Genomic DNA, 20,265 nt, shown 5'->3' on the forward strand with positions numbered 1-20,265 from the left:
TAGGTTTACAGTTGTTTTTGGTTGACTCTCTTGTGAAACCGAGGTGCTGATGATATCTCTGCTCTACCACATTTTTTGATTATTCATACAGGAAGGAAAGGGACTGGTAGCCTAGTAATAATCAGTTGTTATCAAACCAGTCATTCTCAGAAAATTATCTGTCAGTATCGAGCAATTCTAACTGAATGGTACCTAAATACCAGACTGCCAGACCTGAGTGCTGTTAATCAGTAAAATCACAGAACATACAACGGTAAGAGAATACAATTTTGCTCAATATATTGAGAGTTTGTTCAGCTTTTAATTAAAGATTAATGGATTAGCCATTATGACTTAATGTGAAATATTTCACTGAATTAATTATATTTTTTGATTTATGCATTTAAGACCAGTCAAAATTTAAGACATATCAACTCATTTCTTTATTATTATTTTTGCACTTTTAGAATAAGTCAATTCATTTAGCACTTTTATGTATACAATACCGACTGTTTCAAAGCAGATTCACAGCAATAAACAAGATAATAACTTATATTGCACATATTCAATTATAAAACATATATCATTACAGATGTAAAGCAGCTCTAAAAAGACAAAAGTGTCATTATACAGCTCAACGTAGGTCGGTGTTGACAGTGTGAATGTTGCAAAGGGAACAAAGTCAGTTGATTGTTGATTCAGTTCAGTTTAATAGCACAAGTTAATTAACCTTAAAAAAAATGGTTGTTTCCACTAAAAATTAATTGTTCATGCTGCCTTAAATTTTAAGTTTACTCAACTCAAACATCCAAGTTGTCACTTAGAGCAACTTAACATTTAATTTTGACTAAACTTAAAATTTCAAGGCAGCACAAACACTTTTTTAAGTTGAAACCGTTTTTTTACAGTGAAACAAGCTTATTTGGTAATAAGCAGCTCTACAGAAGGCAATCATTTTAATGATGTATAGCTAAATAAGCTGGTTCTAATAAAGTTCCCCCCCCCACAGTTGGCAGTCAAACATCTTAAACATGGAAACTACTACTCCAGATTTCATATACCCAGATTTGGTGACTCCCTGCCCCGAAAACATGCAGTATATGAACAGCACGGCTTTGGTCTTAGTTTACGTCATAGTCTTCTGTCTGAGCTTGTCGGGCAACACGGTGGTGATCTTCGTGGTGAGCTGCATGGAGAACCGCAGGACATCTACTGACGTTTACCTGATGCACCTGGCCATCGCCGACCTGTTCTTTGCCTTAACTCTCCCATTCTGGGCCGCTTACCTTCACGCCGGCCATTGGATATTCGGCACAATCATGTGCAAACTGATTTCAGGCTTGCAGGAAGCCACATTCTACTGCTGCGTCTTCCTGCTGGCATGCATTAGTGTTGATCGCTACCTGGCCATCGTGAAAGCAACCCAATTCCTCACCCAAAAACGCCATCTGGTTGGTATAGTGTGTGCGTTGGTGTGGCTATGTGCCTTTTTGTTGTCCCTGCCCATTATGGTGAATCGCGAGGCATTTAAGTCTGGATATATGGAGGAGTATATATGCCATGACAATTTGACCGCAGAAAGCATTGATAGCTGGAGGATGAGTTTGCGGATTCTCCACCACAGTTTAGGATTCTTCCTGCCATTAGCCATCATGATGTTCTGCTACGGTTTCACCATGTGCACGCTTTGCCGCACACGCAACAGCCAAAAGCAGAAGGCCATGCGGGTCATCATGTCTGTCGTGTTGGCTTTTATCGTCTGCTGGCTGCCCAATAATATCCTAGAGTTCATAGACACCCTGATGCGAGGCGGCCGGGTGATGGAAACGTGTGAGCTGAGGGACAGCATAGATGTGGCCTTGTACATCACACAGGCAATGGCTTTTGCCCACTGTGCAATAAACCCCATTTTGTATGCCTTCATTGGAAAAAAATTCCGCAACCAGCTTCTGACGTCTCTCTTTAAGAAAGGCCTGTTGGGGAGAGACACAGTGTCGAAATATCGAGTGGGATCTGTTTATAGCTCTGGAAGCACTAGGCAAATGTCAGTGACTCTGTAGTCAACTGTTATCCTCTTATAATATTAAAATTATACATATTCTTCCTCTTTTGCTACTGTTAAAGAAATAGTTTAGCCAGAAATGCTATCTTATCCCTGTCGTAAAAATACAGTTTTGAGGTTGAGTCAGTAATGACAGAATTGTGATTTTTAAATGAACTGTTCCTTTAAGAAAATTGCTTCCATGTAAACTAAGTTCTGTTTTTATATAATTATAGATGTAAACGTATAGATAAGAGTGTGTTTGTGTATCTTTGACTTTCTGTAGCTTTTTTCCTGATGATAATGATCTTTGAAATATTTTTCTGTGGTTTGAGGCAGCATACCAAGCTTGTGCTTTGAACACTGTGTGTCCATATTTAAATGATCTGTGAAAAACACTCTGCAGAGGTTTCAGATTTTGTTGGAAATTAGTAAAAGGTGAAAGAAGAGATTTTCTGTTTTGCATTTTTTTTTTTTTTTTTTGGGGGGGTTGGTAAAATCTCTTATGCTCACCAAGGCTGCTTTTATTTGATCAAAAATACAGTAAAACAGTAATATTGTACAATGTTATTACAATTAAAAAAAAAGCTAATGTTTAACAATGTAATTTATTCCTGTGATCAAAAAGCTGAATTTTCAGCATCATTACTCCAGTCTTCAGTGTCACATGATCCGTCAGAAATCACTCTAATATACTGATTTGCTGCTCAAGAAACATTTCTTATTATCAAAACAAAAAAAGAGATTTATTTTTCTTTCTTTTTTTTCCAAATCTTATTGACCACAAACATTTGAAAAGTTTTATTAGTTGCTTTTTTTCAGGACTTGCTATTTTTGTTCTTATTCTAAAATAATGTAAAAAGCAAATTATGTTTTGGCTTCACATGTGTAAATAAAGTTGCTTCAGAAAAATATGTCTCTCACACTTGTTGTACATTAAACTCTGTTTGAGTAATCAGCCTGCTCTAGGTCAGGCAATGACATGATGTCTCCACTTCCTCTCCACAACAAAACAGAGAGAAGTGAAGCAACCTGTTTTCCTCCTTTAAAGAGCACAACCCTAAAAAAACATTACAACATCATGCACATACAAACAGATATGCAAAATATGGGTAAACTGTAAAAGTGTTATTAGGTTTTATCTTCTAAATTATATTAACTTTTTAAAATTAATTTTAATGGCTATTTTGACTAGGTGTTAACCAAGATAAAATTGCACCTGTCTATGTGGCACGTCATTCATCGATCTGGTTTGCATAGTTAAAGTCTTGAGAAATGGAAACAGGAAAAGGTGCTTTCGAAACAATACAGTTCACTTCTGTCTTTTTGCATAAACAAACTCTTCTCTAATTCTTAATGCTGTGTCCATCCCATAATCTCAGGCTTATCTTCATTATCAGTGTTAACCTCAGTTTAACCTATTATCAGTGTGCCTATTTCTGTGTGTGTGAATTAGAGCACACTGGTGGTTATTCCCTATATTAATACATAAAAAAGACTAAAAGAAGGTTTAGAGTTTAGGTAGTAATCAAAGAATCAGTGGAGAATGAAGTATATTAACTAATAATCAATTTCCGGCATGATGTAAGCACGTTTTTGTTTTGTTTTTTTCCCAGAAGGGTCCAGGATGTGGTTTCTCTCTCCTTGTTTTCCACTGTATTAAGTCAAAAATAGACTCAAAGAAGGTGGTTAGACTTTAGCAACAATTGCTGCATTATATGGTGACAGTTCAAAAATTGGAAAAATGCACTTCTTGCGTTTCCTCTTGTGTCAACAGATCTTACTAATAGACCTATTGATCCCTGTGTAAGAATAACAATGATGCTGCCATCTTTCCAAAGTCATGTTTTCCCAATCTCATACATACATATACACAGACACACACACAGACAGACAGACACACACACACACACACACACATTGGGTTTCCATGTTTTATGAAGACATTCCCTAGGTGTAATGGTTTTTCTGCTGTACAAATTGCATTTTCTATCCCCTAACCCTACACCTAAACCTACTCCTCACAGGAAACTTTCTGCATTTTTAGATTTTCAAAAAACTTAATTCTGTACAATTTATAAGCTTGTTTAAAAAATGTCCCCACAAGGACAAGGATTTTGGATATTGTAATTTTTTTGCAAAATGTCCCCATAACGTAGGGTTATACATAAAAGACACTGGAAAAATAGCATGCAGAGGCTTATAATCATCTCCAATCCATCGATCTTTACAATGTAATTCATACACAAAACAAAAAAAATACATTTGCACCAACCAAGCAGGCCAAATCAATAAAACTTGTCACTCATATCAGGGTTTATAAACAATTAACGTCGTAACCTAAGTATGTGCGCAGCACTGCACACTCTTTCCTGTATTCACTCTTTTACCGTGAAACAGAGTCAAAAGAGATGAATTAAACAGAATGATTTTCATTTACACATTTAGTAGGCATACCACTTTCATGAATTGTGGCAAGCACACAAATTACATGAAAAATTATAAGAATATAAAGGTATACTGTACTTTTCCCATGCCATGCTACATGTTTGTGCAACCGTGAAACTGATGATATATCTACCGCAAATTTTTTGATTATTCACAAAGGAAGGTAAGAGTATTAATCAGTTTTTATCAAACCAGTCTCAGAAAACTCTCAGTAAGTAGGCTATCAAGTAAATTGAACGGTCCCTAAACCCAGACAGACAGAACTGAGCGCAGTTCATTTTCATAGAAGATAAAATGGTAAGAGACTAAAATCTTGATGAATATATTAAGTGTCTGTTCAGGTTTTAGATTAAAGGATTAGCCAGTATGACTTAATTTGAAATATTTCATTCTTTATTGTTACTTTGCCTTTTTTAGAATAGGAATATTGTCTACACTATGAAATAAAACGAAGTATATGAGAATGATGTAGTTTAATCTATTAAAAATAATACATACAGTAATTCACACATGCTGCAATATGTCCAAACTTCTGACTGGTAGTCAGTTGTTTGAATTCAAGTTATTTTGTACACGTCTGTTTAAAATGCTGTTTCTAATAATATTAATAATAACATCTCCCACCCCACAGTTGGCAGTCAAACATCTTAAACATGGAAACTACTACTCCAGATTTCATATACCCAGATTTGGTGACTCACTGCCCCGAAAGCATGCAGTATATGAACAGCACGGCTTTGGTCTTAGTTTACATCATAGTCTTCTGTCTGAGCTTGTCGGGCAACACGGTGGTGATCTTCGTGGTGAGCTGCATGGAGAACCGCAGGACATCTACTGACGTTTACCTGATGCACCTGGCCATCGCCGACCTGTTCTTTGCCTTGACTCTCCCATTCTGGGCCACTTACCTTCACGCCGGCCACTGGATATTCGGCACAATCATGTGCAAACTGATTTCAGGCTTGCAGGAAGCCACATTTTACTGCTGCGTCTTCCTGCTGGCATGCATTAGTGTTGATTGCTACCTGGCCATCGTGAAAGCAACCCAATTCCTCACCCAAAAACACCATCTGGTTGGTATAGTGTGTGCGTTGGTGTGGCTATGTGGCTTTTTGTTGTCCCTGCCCATTATGGTGAATCGCGAGGCGTTTAAGTCTGGATATATGGAGGAGTATATATGCCATGACAATTTGACCGCAGAAAGCATTGATAGCTGGAGGATAAGTTTGCGGATTCTCCACCACAGTTTAGGATTCTTCCTGCCATTAGCCGTCATGATGTTCTGCTACGGTTTCACCATGCGCACGCTTTGCCGCACACGCAACAGCCAAAAGCAGAAGGCCATGCAGGTCAAGTGCGTCATGTTGTTTTTTATTGTCTGATGGCTGCCCAATAATATCCTAGAGTTCATAGACACCCTGATGCGAGGCGGCTGGGTGATGGAAACGTTTGAGCTGAGGGACAGCATAGATGTGGCCTTGTACGTCACACAGGCAATGGCTTTCTCTCACTTTGCAATAAACCCTATCCTGTATGCCTTTAGAAAAAGGAAAAAGAAATTCCGCAACCAGCTTCTGACGTCTTTCTTTAAGAAAGGCCTGTTGGGGAGAGAAATGTTGTTGAAATATCGAGTGGAATCTGTCAATAGCTCTGGGAGCACTAGGCAAATGTTCAGAAGTCCACCTCCTTCTCCTCAACCAGGGGCTTTGATCCCTCGAGGACCAGACCAGTGAGTTTTTAGATCTTGCTCACCAAACCCTCTACCCATCAGTGGTCTTTGTATTCACATCCTCCGAGGCCAGGTCTCGGCCCACTGACCCTTCGGCTCCACCATAATCTTTTATCTTTTCAGCTTCAACGGGGTCTCTTGTCCTCCTGGCTCCTGTTACTAGTTTAGTTCCTCATTTTGGTCTGTGTATTTGCACCCCATTTAGTTGTTTATTTGAAATATATTTTTTTTGTAACATTATAAATGTTTTTGCTGTAACCTTTGATAAATCTAATGCATCCTTGCTAAATAGCATTAATTTCTTTTAAAAAATCTTACTGACCCTAAACGGTATGTAAAATTTTATTTGTTGCCTCCATTTGTTTCAGGGCATGTTATTTTCCTCTTACTTTAAAAAATGTAAAAAGCAAATTATTGTGTGTTGATTCTGCTTCACAGGTGCAAATAAAGTTCCTTCAGAAAAAAAAGTTTTCTCATACTTGTACATTAACGTCTGTTGAGAAATCAGTCTGCTCTGGGTCAGGCAATGCCACGATTTCACGAATGTCTCCACTTCTCTGACAAAACAGGAAAAATAACAGAGAGAAGTGAGGCATCTTGGTTTCCTCCTTCACAGGGCAAACAGACATGCAAAATAAAGTTACACTTTATATGCCACTAAAGAAAGTGTGTAAAAGTGTTATTAAATTATATTCTTTAAATTATATTGAAAATATATTAATCTTTTATTTTATCTTTTATTTTTTAATTTAAGAATTATTTTTAACCAAGGATTTGTTCATATATAATTTCCTGATTTTTGTAAGGTTTTGTTTAAAAAAAAAAAAGGAAATATGCTGTGCTCAAGCTCAGATACCTGATAAGACATCATAAGACACTTGCATGAATATGATATTTTTAAAGGGCTAAAGTTAGCAGCTGTTCACATGAGGATGCCAACTCGAAATATGTTAAGATGATATTAATTGTAACATTACAGTTTCAGTTTCTGTAATTTTATGAAAGGATGGAGTGTTTTCAATTCACACAACCCAACTAACAGCACAAAGCATTGCAGAAATTGTTGCTGATATTTGTATTAGTAGGCTATGTTTTTATTATATTCCAAATTCAGCAACTGAAAATGTTATCTGAAACTTGAATTTGTGCTGAACTACATTATCAAAGTGAACTACAAAGGGAATAAGGAGTCATTTCAGGCATGGTTAGTAGCAACAACAAAACGCTTTTTTTTTTTGTTTACTAGGTCTATTTTAAAAAATATATTTAAAAATTAAAGCTGCAAGCAGTGATGAAAGGGGCCTCGCACCCGGGCTCACTCGGCTTTAGGAAAACAGCAAACGGTGGCAATATGCATTTAAAGTAGTAAATATAGGAGGAATATGTCAAAGTCATTTATATGTGCCAAACTTCCTGCTGCCAGCTGGTGGCGCTATGATTATAATGGAATGTTGGCATGTAGATGACATGAACGCCACCACAAAGTCGTTATTACAAGTGGGAAACTCAAAATTTTCTTTAAGCCCAGAGTTTCCGAGTTGGGGGCGTGTCAGTGAGAAACATGGCGGAATCGATGGATGCAACGTCTGTAGTTGACGGTAAATTTTTGTTTAAATTGATAGTTCAGTTGTCCTATAAACTTAAATTGTGTATTTTCTTGTAATTTATTCAAAGAAGGTACACCGTCATCTTGTGCCGACTAAACTGACTCGAACGCACCTGACGTCGTAATTACGACTTGCCAACTCGTAAGTACGAACGTCCCAGGAGGACTTGAAAGCAGCAGTAGATAAACGGATTTGAGTGATAAATAATCAATGTCTAACCTGTCACTGTTAATAAGTGAGTCATTGCAATTGAACCGAATCATTTAAACGGTTGATTCATTCAGGAACGAAACAACGTCATGTTGCTCAGAGACGCAAAACTGTGCTGTGGCTGTATTTGGAATGTTTTTTTGTTGTTGTTGTTGTTGATGTTGGCGAAATAGCGCAGAAATAGCGCGAAAACAGCCAATATGGTGTCTAAAACGTAAGTCTCTTGATATTAACTTATTGTTTATTGAACTGTTGTATAAAATCAATATCACATTTGTAACCATGCTGATTTTTAAAGAAAAAACGGCACTCTTCGTGTGATATTGATTAACTATATTAATTGATATAAATATATACATTTTCTGCCCCCTTATCTTGATTTATGTGATCATTCTAATGCATATTAATAGACTGAATTATGCAGTGAAAGAACCATGTTAAATGCGCACGCGCACTAAAGCCTGGGTTTGTGTAACCAGACTTCATGAGGTCGCGTATGCGTGCCTCTGTAGGTGTGTTTTGTTTGGTTTTTGCAATATACTCGATAATGTCATGATGTCTCACGAGTTCAGTAGGCCTATTTGCGCTAAACCTGCGCAGTTTTGGCTTGCATGAACTTCCCCAAGAAATGAATGAGTGAACATAACTTATGAAAAGTAACCCGCCAAATTGGCTAGTGATTTGACAGCGTTACCCGGGTGGCGGGTGTTAATTTCAAACCCTGGTTATGATCTATATGACCTTATTATTTTTATTGTGAGTATTAGGCTTATCATTATTGCTGATCACTGTTGCTGTGCTATGTTATTGTAATATTTACCATTATATAATCAGAGGAGTACAGAAAAGTTTTTGAAAGTGTCACTCCACAATACAACAGCAAAATATATAAATATGTATAGTATTTTTATGTTACATTATTAATCAGTGTCTAGCACACCTTCCAGAGGAAAGGATGGACCAGACGACACTGCAATTACTAAATGATATTTAGACCGACTTAAAGAAGTTCCAGATCTATACTTGTGCTCTTATTATTTCAGTTATTTTGCCTTTAATGTAAATAAACATGTGCAAACAATATACTTGCTCTTGTGAATTTATTTTGATGTTATGCAAGCTGTCTCTTTAATACCGCGTGGTTTACATGTTGCTGCTGATCGGGCTGACATTTTTGACACACCCACCAAACAAGAGAAAACGTATCTCAAACCCCGTTGCAGACCGTTGCACACCGTTTCCAGGAAACATGTCGTTCAAACCGGAAACCGTAGCAAAACGTTGCGCAACGGTTTGAGCTTGAACTTGCCCCAGTATTCTTACCATGCTTTGGAGAAACGCAGCTCAGATCATAATAATGACTGTGCGCCATGGCAGTAATCAGCCAGCAGATGGCGCTAATACTCTCAGCTGACAAGATCAGCTTGCAGAAATAGAAGAAGAAGAAGAAATAGAAAACACATGCAAGTGCGCTACATGTTTTCATATTTGATTCTACTTGAAGAAAGTCACTATATCACCAGATGTCTCAAGATCGGTCGTGACATTATGATCATTAGGCGTTTCAGTTAAGAGAGAATCAGTCGACGTTTCTCATCAGTTAACATTACTTTGACCTACAGAAACACAGGATCACTTGATCATCTGATGTAGATATGAAGCTCAAAGAGCTAGAAAGCTGCCTTCAGCAGGTGGATGGATTTGAGGAGCCCAAAATACAGCTGGAGCAGTACCCCACCAGTCCGCATATAGCGGGTGAGCATTATATAGCACCTTCATAGACTTAATTATGATACTGCTAACTAATGTCAGATGTTTTTGCGAATTTCTGGATGTGGTCTGCTTATGTATTCGCATTAGCATACTTGTATACTATTCCTGTAGTTAGTATATACTGTGCGCAGTATGCAAATGTTCTGTATTCATATCTGAAATACTGCGTTAGGTTACTGTATCCCACAATGCACCACGCTTGTCTTGACGTTTCATTTGTAGTGTGACAAATGATCAGTAACTAACTATATTTTTCTTTGCTCGTTTTTTTAAATTGGTTTAAGTTGTTTTAAAACATTTGACATAAAATTGTGTTAACAATAGAAAAGTAACTGTTTGATGCAAAATTACAACTGGAAGCCTGTTTATGCCACAGAATTTTAAACATGTAATTGTGACTTTTTATCTCTCAATTCGGACTTTATTTCTCACATTTCTGAATTTATATCTCACAATTTTGAATAAAAAACCTTGCAGTTCTGACTTTTTGTCTCAAGAGTTGCGTGTTTATCTCATAATTCAGACGTTTTTCCCGCAGAATTGCGAAATTGTAACAATTCTGACTTTATATAAAAATATATATTTCCTACAGTTAAGCTCAAATCTCACAATTCTAACTTTTTTCTCAGAATTGCACATTTATAACGAAATTTTGACATTATTTCTCGCAATTTTGAGTTTGCTCACTTTTTATATTTAACTTGCAATTGTGCAAAATAAAGTCAGAATTGTTGTAAACTCGCAATTCTGAAATGAACTCAAAATTACGAGAAATAAAGTAGATTTTTGAGAGAAAAAGTTTTCATCTTTATATTTTTATTTTGTGGCACAAAAAGGTTCACTGTAGCCACTTACTGAATTAAATATGCATATAATGAGGTCATGTGAAACAATGTGACATACTGGTTGAAAACTGTTTACCACTGCATAATGTATATTGCATACTGTTTAAATATGCTGTTTAAATATACTAAAAACTAAAAATATACTGTTTAAAATAGTAGGCATTATACATTTTAGAAATTGTGTATGAATATTTAATTCATCATTTTATTGAACATTTGGGAGTCTTTTGTCTGGGACAGATGGCCTTGAGTGCCCTGTTTTTTCTTAAAGGGATAGTTCACCCAAAAATGAAAATTCTGTCATTAATTACTCACCCTCATGTCGTTTCAAACCCGTAAGACCTTCGTTCATCTTCGGAACACAAATTAAGATATTTTTGATGGAATCTGAGAGCTGTCTGACCCTGCATAGACAGCAACGCAACTGAAATGTTCCCAAGTCCAGAAACGTAGCAAGGAGATCTGTAAAATAATCCATGTGACATCAGTGGTTCATCCGCAATTATACGAAGCTACGAGAATACTTTTTGTGCACAAAAGAAAAAAACCAAACAAATTTATTTAACAATTCATCTCCTCCGCATCACCCTGGTGCCATTTTGGAGAAATGGTGGTCTGCGTCACGCCGGATCTGTTTCCAATGTTGTTGTGATTGATCTGAACGAAAACAGTGTATCTGTGTGATGCAGCTGACACAGAACAGCATACGCTGTTTACATCCAGCGGATATTCTCCAAAATGGCACCAGGGTGATGCGGAGGAGACGAATTGTTTTGAATTTTTTTTTTTTTTTTTGCGCACAAAAAGTATTCTCGTAGCTTCGTATAATTGCGGATGAACCACTGATGTCACATGGATTATTTTACAGATCTCCTTGCTACGTTTCTGGACTTGGGAACATTTCAGTTGCGTTGCTGTCTATGCAGGGTCAGACAGCTCTCAGATTCCATCAAAAATATCTTAATTTGTGTTCCGAAGATGAACGAAGGTCTTACGGGTTTGAAACGACATGAGGGTGAGTAATTAATGACAGAATTTTCATTTTTGGGTGAACTAACCCTTTAACATACATAATTTATTATGGCATAAGACACCATCCAGTTGTTCTATGTGTTCTCACTCACTGTAGGCTGTATGTTGTACACCATCCACAACACATTTGATGACATACAGAATAAACTAGTTGCAGACTTGGGCTGTGGATGTGGGGTTCTGTCTGTAGGAGCTGCAGTGCTTGATGCTGGGTAAGACCAACTCCATCCTTCCATCCATGGCCTAGAATTACTCTAGTTTTTAAAATATATCTACATAACTGCAGTCTTTCCTCTTAAGACTGTGTGTCGGATTTGACATTGATGAAGACGCCTTGGACATATTCAAAGGAAATGTTGAGAATTTTGAACTGTCAAACATTGACACGGTCCAGTGTGATGTTTGCTCTATTGGATCCTCTTACGCCAAGAAGTTTGACACGGTCATCATGAACCCGCCATTTGGCACGAAGCACAACCAGGGTAAGAGTCATCTTAAAGTCAAACAGCAGTGATGTTGACATAATCTGATGCATTTGCAAAACTGCCGGAATAATACCTGTTGTCGAACAGGTTTCCCATATTCCATTGGTTGATCTTGATTCATGTTACTATATACATATCTTACATTTTAGGTATTGACATGCAGTTCCTGCGGACAGCGATTTCCATGGCAAGTACAGCAGTGTATTCCCTTCACAAGACCTCGACAAGAGATGTAAGTTGCCATATTACGTCATCATTTCACAGCTACATTTCAGCTATATTCATAAGAAAAACTTACAATTGAATTGCATTTTCATGCAGCACATTCAGAAGAAAGCAAATGATTGGAAAGTGAAAATGGAAGTCATTGCAGGTAATATTTAGTGAATCTATTGACATACACTATAGTTCAAAAGATTGGGAAAAAAATATTAAAAAAGACACATATTAAAGGCACAATATGTACGTTTTGGCCGCTAGAGGGCACATTTTCAAAACAAACAAAGGCGTAGTTTGATGACGCCGTTACTGAGTGTGGAATCATGGAAGTTGTCGTCTTCATCCCCACAGCCGACGCAATCCGACGGGACTCGGGCAGAAATCATGTTCATGGATGAGCTAATGTATTAAAGATTTATTAATGTCGTAGTATGAAGCAGGGTGAGGCTGAAAGCCGTCGAAGCGAAACGAGGCCGCTGAAGCAATTGCTAATGAGAGACAAGCGCGACACACGGCTCGAAAGCAGCGGAGCTTTTATTATGCCACAGTTTAGCGCTTCTGCTCCTTCCGGTCGTGTGTATGTGGGATAAAGCAGCGCGGTATTATCATACTAGATACATTTGAAAGTTCTGTTATAATGCTACTCTGTGCGGTCGTCACTGGTCTATTACAACGCATAACATATTAAAGCGTCTTTGGTGTTTCCATGTTTTCTACAAAACAAAACCAGAAATCGAGGGTGTATGACGTCATTGGCAGGCGACACAATGACACTATAGACACGGTCCGTGTCACTAGTTAAAATTGCTTATTTCTCTGGATTTAAACATTCTTCGATACAGTTGGGATAATGTAAGAACACAAGTCAGCAAAATATATAACACTGTTCTAGTGGTTTTTGGATATTTTACAAAAAAAATCTTACGTATTGTGCCTTTAAAATAGTCAAAAGTAACAACAAAGACATTTATAATGTTAAAAGATTTCTATTTCAAAACAAATGTTCTTTTGAGTTTTTATTGATCAGAGAATCCTGAAAAAAAATGTTTCCACAAAAACGGTTTCCTGCATTGATAATAATAAATGTTTCCTGAGCTGCAAATCAGCGTATTAGAATCATTTCTGAAGATCTTGTGACACAGAAGACTGGAGTAACGATGCTGAAAATTCAGCTTTGCATCACAGAAATAAATGACGTTTTTAAAAAATATTCAAATAGAAAGCAGTTCTATTAAATTGTAATATTTCACAATATTTATGTTTTTTTTTACTAAATTTTTGATCAAATAAATGTAGCCTTGGTGAGCAGAAGAGACTTCTTTCAAATATATAAAAAAATCAAATGTATGAAAATCTTAAGCAAATTTTAAACTGTAATACTATTTTACTATATTTCTGTTTTACTATATAATTTTATCAAATATATGCAGCCTGTATGAGCTTCAAAGACTTCAAAAACATTACAACATCTTACCAACACAAAACTTTTAAACGGTGGTTTAAGTTTTATTGTCTGAACACCAAGAGCATAAAGGATCTTATGCAGAACCTTGTAAGTTGTAATAAGCGTTATAGCACGTTATAATATGATGTTATTTATCCTCAACTGGTGTCATCCCTTCACAGAGCTCAGATATGACCTGCCAGCATCTTATAAGTTCCACAAAAAGAAGTCGGTAAGTGAATGTTTTGCTACAAACCTGTAAGCTAATTGCCACAAAAATATTGCACTTGACACATGTAAACACATTTTCTCAGACTTGACAAAGACAAACTAGTAACATGTTTTTTTTTTTTTTCTATCTTATTATTTTAGGTTGATATTCAAGTGGACTTCATTCGATTTACTCCAACATAAACGGCAAAAAGGAATTTGTGTTGCTTTGCAACATTTTTATATATATATATATATATATATACTGTTCTTCAAAGTAAATTTTATAAATGACCATACTGCATCATTTTTGGGTGGATACCACAGAAACACCAGAGTCTCTGTAGGATTTACAAACACGCTTGTTGAAACTTTATTTAAATTTGTGCTTTTCACATTTTTGCCAGCATACACAGTTAATAAAACATCACAATAACTAAAAAAACAATAAATTACACATCACACATATTTATAGTAAAATCCTGGGTCTTACAAATACAAAATCATCCAAATAAATATAAATAATACTAAGGAATAAATACATTTCTTGAATTAAAACACCAAAACGGATTATTTTTTTGCTGCAAAATAGTAGTCTACAAAAAGGTACTGTGCAAATAGTGAAGTGCTGTAATCTATTGTGCTGTTCAGTATATATTTGGAAACAGCCCTTTATCTTCCAGCACAGATAACATACAAACTGTGTCTCACTCATTATCAGTGTTGAACAAATATATCATTTCGACATTACACTCACCAGATTAGAATAGCGGGGGTCCAAAAGTCTGACATTTTCAGGATAACAATTCAAGTGATGAATTCGAAGAAAATGAAGAATTCTTATTGGTTTGTCTCCCTTTTGGAGCTGATGTCAACAAAACCTGATGCCCATGTTCTCCAGCATGATTTGAGATGCTCCAAAGAGCATCTTGAGCTTCAGTGGACAAGCATCTAACCATCTATACAAGGAGTCGTGTAATTCATGTGACAAATTTGCAGGGTTCCTACGCAGTATGGAATTTGATTTTTAGTCATTTCCAGGTCTGGATAAGTATGGAAAAAATCTCTCTTTCCATATCTTTTTCCTTGTTTACTATATATAAAATTGATCATTTCCAAAAATAAATGTCATATTTTTCATCATTTGGAGCAGCAGTCTGTGCAGCCATAAGTATAGTAAATGTGCCAGTGGATTTTTCACTTTGTAGGTATTTACAGATAATGCTGAAAATAACCTAAAATAATGTTATGTGGATGAATACGTTATGGGTGAGGATGTGAATGGAGAGATAAATGGTAGCAAACATTATACTGGATAGCATATTCTGCTATTATTTTGAAAATATTTTCTCATACATTTCTAATGTAATCTCTGAATAATATTTTAAAGACAATATTATTTTTTACATTTAATAAAGTAATCAGTGACATTATTTAGTGATACTATTTTGTATTCATTTTAACGTATAATATGAATTTGAAATATTCCACAGGTTTGCAGTCAGTGTGATTGTGTGTTAAAATAATCAAATGTGTACATGGCTACAATATTCCACCAATTATTTGGCAAAATAATAGCATACATGCGTAGTAAACATGTTAAAAGCTGGATTTTTAATTCATTTATCAGATGAAGTGGAAAAACCTGAAAAAAAAAAAAAATCAACAGAAATGTCTGGAATAGTATTGAAAAATCCACAGAAATATATACCGGAAAAGTATGGAATTTTTAAATGGAAAATATGTAGGAACCCTGAATTAGTGCCGAATCTGAAGTATTGCCTATTCACTTTAAAACATTTAACAAATAAATAAAAGTGTTCTCAGACTTTTAGACCTCACTGGAAGTGGCTCCACAGACAGTGACTGCTGTGATTTCACACGCTGAACACACAAACGCAGCTGATGGGAGGTTTCCCACAATCTCCCAGCAGCCGATCTCAGGGTCGTACCTCTCTATACTCTGTAGATACGTCCCTTAGAGTATGAATACCCACCTGCTACATAGATGCACCCGTTTATAACGGCTGATCCGCACTCCATCATCGCACACATCTGTCTCCACTCATCTCGCTCGGGATCATAGCAGTCTATGATGGTGGTCTGACTGCCAACCAAATAAAGCTTATTGTCTAAGGAGACCGAGCAAAGGCCGTACTCTGAAAGTAAAGAGTCTTGATGCGTTTTTCAAATGACAAGAGATTTCTGTTGCTGACGTAGAAGGCAGCAACCAACCCATGGTGGTTGTAGCCTAAAGATCTGAACCGTTTAACTTATCTAATACAAAATGTAGGTGGCTCACCAGGATGTGGACATATCGTTGGGATGCTCCACTCACTGATATCTGGCCGGTAAGTCTGAATCTTCTCATAAGTGCAGGTTCCTCTGTACCCATAATGCCCTTTTGTTACAGACTCTGTCATTCACCACGCAAGCAATTGCATTTCCCACACCTTTAAAGTCAAAACAGAAAGACGATGAACTTCCATCAACAGGCATTTTAGGTCTTTGATATTTGAAAGATTTTATGTTTAAGACAATGCATTTTCCAACATTTATGTTTTAAAAAGCTGAAATCCTGGTGTAGCTTACGATTTTCATGCATTTGATTTTTTTATATTTTTGAAAGAAGTCTCATGCTCACCAAGGCTACATTTATTTGATCAAAAATGTAGTAAAAAAAAAAAGTAAATATTGTGAAATATTACAATTTAATAGAACTGTTTTCTATTTGAATATATTTTAAAATGTAATTTATTTCTGTGATGCAAAGCTGAATTTTCAGTATCATTACTCCAGTCTTCAGTGTCACATGATCCTTCAGAAATCACTCTAATATGATTATTTGCTGCTCGAGAAACATTTCTTATTATTTATCAGATGAAAACAGTTGTGCTGCTTTATATGTGTGGACAACTTGATAAAAAAAAATTTCAGGAATGATGTATAGAAAGTTTAAAGTTTAATAGAAAATTATAAAATAGGAATAGAATTAGAAAGTTTAAAAGAACAGCATTTTTTAAACATTGTAAATGTCTTTATCGTCACTTTTAATCAGTTTAATGCATCCTGAATAAAAGTATTAATTTCTTAAAAAAAAAAAACCTTCAAACATTTGAACATTAATGTACATATGAAAATATTTGCCAGAAATTTAAAATGCTATTTTTATGTTTATATTATATTTAGTGCTGTCAAACGATTAATGCAATTGCAAATGACAGGACCGCATTTAAGTATGCAGATTTGTACTTTTGTAGATGCCAGTCTTCGATTTTGTAGATGCCTCTTAACCGAAAGTTGCTTCTTTCCACACATTGAGGTTTTCTGTAGCTAATATCATTAATAGCTTTTGGAAACCCACCTCTAGGAACTCCTCCTGAAGTGGGAGTGCTTCAAAGCGACTCGGTATGATCCTCAAAGCCTCGCACTGCAAATCAAAGCACATGTGAAGCTCGGCGAACGAGTGCATCCCGAGCAGTTATCAACATCCAGCAGACGAATCAAAAAGTCCTCGCAGGCTTTCTTGAGCGAGTTGAACTGCAACAGGTCTGTGGCTTCCAGAAGACTTTGGATGTTGTTCTGGGTTATGCTGATCTTTGAAGTGTAGACGTAGCTCACCAAAGCTTCCAGAATCTCTGCGTTTATGCAAGGTAGGTTGATGGTGTCGTTCAAACATTCTCTCATGTCTAAGGTGAACATTACCTTGAAATAGGATCTGTGGGCTGATAGGACAACCTTGTGGCAGTGGCAGAGCTGTCCGGATGGAGACTGCAGGGTGACGTCCGTGAACAGACCGCTGCTGTGAAACTCATGAAGAGCTTCCAGCACCTCGGAGGAGTGAGAGGCATCGCAGAACTCGGAGTAACCGCTTTGAGCTTTTCCTGACATTGCAACTGGAAAGAGAAGATTTTTAAATGAGTTTTCAAGTGTCCTAACAAAATTAACTTATTCCTACATTTTTCCTGATGAAACTTCATTGAAGTTGTAGGAATTTAGTAAACAAACATTAGAAAATGAATGTTTCTAGTTGCGCTCAGTTCTAAGATTGTTTATTGTCCATGACAATAATATATTATTATTATATATATGATACATGTATGATATAATGGATTATATGTAAATTAAAATATCACTATTGTAAATGTTCTACAGAAACACAACAAAGCCAGATGCAGTTAAAACAAAATTCATATTTTAGGCACCATTTTTATCATGTTCATTTTAGTAAATATTTCTCATAATTATTTTTGAAGGCAACTTTCTGTATAGACACAAACCTGGTTGAATATTTTCACAAATGTTGACTTACCGGACATTACACTTTTTAAGCGTTTTTAGCAAAATGTAAACAGTAAAACTATTTTACACAACCAAAAAAAGGACAAATGTAAAATGTAAATGGTAGCATACAAAATATGAAATTGTTTTGGCATAGTAACTTTTCTATTGTCTAAAACTTCTTAAACGAATCTCACATCTTGCCCCCCAAACTTGATTAGTTGACTCTTGTCTGAACGTATACTAGTATGGTTTTTGGGTCCATCTGATTACCTAACAAGTTTTACAAAAATATATAAATTTTAATATTGAGCACAAAATTCACAAAAAAATCTAAAGACAATTTGGAACCAGTGTCATTTAGCAACATTGAGATACTATTAAAGTTAAATAGTAAATACTTTTAATTAGTTGTTTTTTTTTCGGTTTTCATTTGAATTTAAGTTTTTTCTAAATTTACTGTTGTTTTTAATGTCTATATAGTTTGTATTTTTTTTTTTTTTTAGCTTTTTCGGCATTTCAGTGTTATTTTAGTACATAAAGTGAAAGTGAAAAAGAGAAAAGATGCCTCTGCAACTAGCTGAAATAAAAATACGTTTTTAAATATATATTTAATTTCAGTTTATTTTTATCCATTTTATTTTAAACTAAAATATTTTAATTGTTTTAGTTTTAATAAACTATAATAATCCTGTTTTGTACTTCGTTTTTGCAACCAACCCACAATAACACTGCTAATAGTAATGATGAAAAAAAAAAGATTAACGCATTTTAACTTCTGCCTCAAACAGTAGCCTAATAGCTTTTGTGACAACTAGCCCCTATGTAAAAACAAGCTTACCTGGCCCGTATGACTGATTGACACTCGTCCTTTCTTCGCTGGAGAAGTTTTATCCCCAACAGTGTGCCTTGTGCTCGGTCAGATCTGGTCAGATCAGACATATGGCCCCTGTATTTAGCGTCAGCTACTAGACTAGAGAATGTCGAGCTCCTATTTTAGTATCTGTGTAAAGCAGGGGACTCGCTGCTGTCACCCGCCACTAACTGAGGTGACCAAACAAGCATCCAGTCTTCAGAAATACATGTTGAAAAAGCCGCAATTTAGATTTTTCAATCAACTGAGACATAATACGTTTTCACGTTTCAGTTGTCATGGCAGTGTTGAGCGTGTAATCCTAATAAGAATTAAAGCAGTTGCATAATAACGCCTGAGGGTAACGGTACCAAGGGCGGCCGAACACCAAGAATTAATCCATTCTAAACGCTTCACCGTTTTCTGAACGCAAGAGCGTTTGTTTATAGCTTAGCGACGGTGAATTATTGGTGTGTAGTTGCCATTAAGTCCACAGGGTACAGTAAAAGGACAGAAATAACTCACGGTTACCTTGGAAACAGTGTGAAGGTCATTCGATGAAGCGAGCGCCTTTTCCTGTGTTTGATAGAGACGATTTTAAAGCATATTTCTGTGAAGTGACTTCAAGTTAATAATGTTTAAGTGCTAATAATTCAAGTATTTAAATGGACTGCATTCTGAAATCTCAAGATAAATAAACTTATTAATCCCAAAATAACCAATATAAAATGCTCCATACAAGTTCTTATCAGACAAACCTTTCAGCAACATTCTGGGAATGTTACACGAACCGTATTCTAATGTTATGGAAAGGTTGTTTGTTTGGATGCATTTATGCCATCTGAAAGGTAACGGTTTAATTTGACATTGCAAGACTTGTGGTCAAGGTCATGAAACTATGACACTAAAGAAAGAGTGTTTTGAAAGTGTATGTAATACAGACAATTTTTGTCATGTGATTATAAGCAGGACGTGTCCATCATATATATCTGACTGTAAAGAGAAGCACCAAGTATGTGGAAAAAGGGAGATTATGAGTTTACACAAAAAATATTTGGGGAAATGAAAAATAGCTAGTGTGTGTATGTGTGTATACATATATATACACA

General features: G+C 36.0%; 3 protein-coding genes and 1 pseudogene across 3 annotated transcripts in view; 3 read left to right on the plus strand and 1 right to left on the minus strand.

The window, feature by feature from the left end:
- Positions 1-1,010: 1,010 nt before the first annotated feature.
- On the plus strand, positions 1,011-2,039 carry LOC107656519 (C-X-C chemokine receptor type 1-like). The gene has a single exon (XM_016444396.1). It carries the CDS (start codon positions 1,011-1,013, stop codon positions 2,037-2,039), a length of 1,029 nt encoding a protein of 342 aa, XP_016299882.1.
- A 3,082-nt stretch (positions 2,040-5,121) lies between these two features.
- Positions 5,122-6,201, plus strand: LOC107656513 (C-X-C chemokine receptor type 1-like; annotated as a pseudogene).
- A 3,238-nt stretch (positions 6,202-9,439) lies between these two features.
- On the plus strand, positions 9,440-15,405 carry mettl5 (methyltransferase 5, N6-adenosine). Its single transcript, XM_016444397.1, has 7 exons — positions 9,440-9,769; positions 11,762-11,876; positions 11,965-12,146; positions 12,299-12,381; positions 12,471-12,522; positions 13,995-14,044; positions 14,185-15,405. Exons 1-7 carry the CDS (start codon positions 9,670-9,672, stop codon positions 14,224-14,226), a joined length of 624 nt encoding a protein of 207 aa, XP_016299883.1. The 5' UTR covers positions 9,440-9,669; the 3' UTR covers positions 14,227-15,405.
- Positions 15,406-15,853: 448 nt separating this feature from the next.
- The window catches only part of LOC107656516 (kelch-like protein 23), a 4,871-nt gene continuing 459 nt past the window's right edge, over positions 15,854-20,265 (minus strand). The window contains 6 exon segments of the mRNA XM_074186891.1: positions 15,854-16,002; positions 16,005-16,181; positions 16,325-16,434; positions 16,436-16,475; positions 17,317-17,499; positions 17,502-17,918. Of these exon segments, the coding sequence (XP_074042992.1) occupies positions 15,854-16,002; positions 16,005-16,181; positions 16,325-16,434; positions 16,436-16,475; positions 17,317-17,499; positions 17,502-17,918 (1,076 nt within the window).

This window comes from Sinocyclocheilus anshuiensis, unplaced genomic scaffold (assembly GCF_001515605.1).
Source record: "Sinocyclocheilus anshuiensis isolate Anshui unplaced genomic scaffold, SAMN03320099.WGS_v1.1 scaffold1473, whole genome shotgun sequence".
NCBI classification, from domain to species: domain Eukaryota; kingdom Metazoa; phylum Chordata; class Actinopteri; order Cypriniformes; family Cyprinidae; genus Sinocyclocheilus; species Sinocyclocheilus anshuiensis.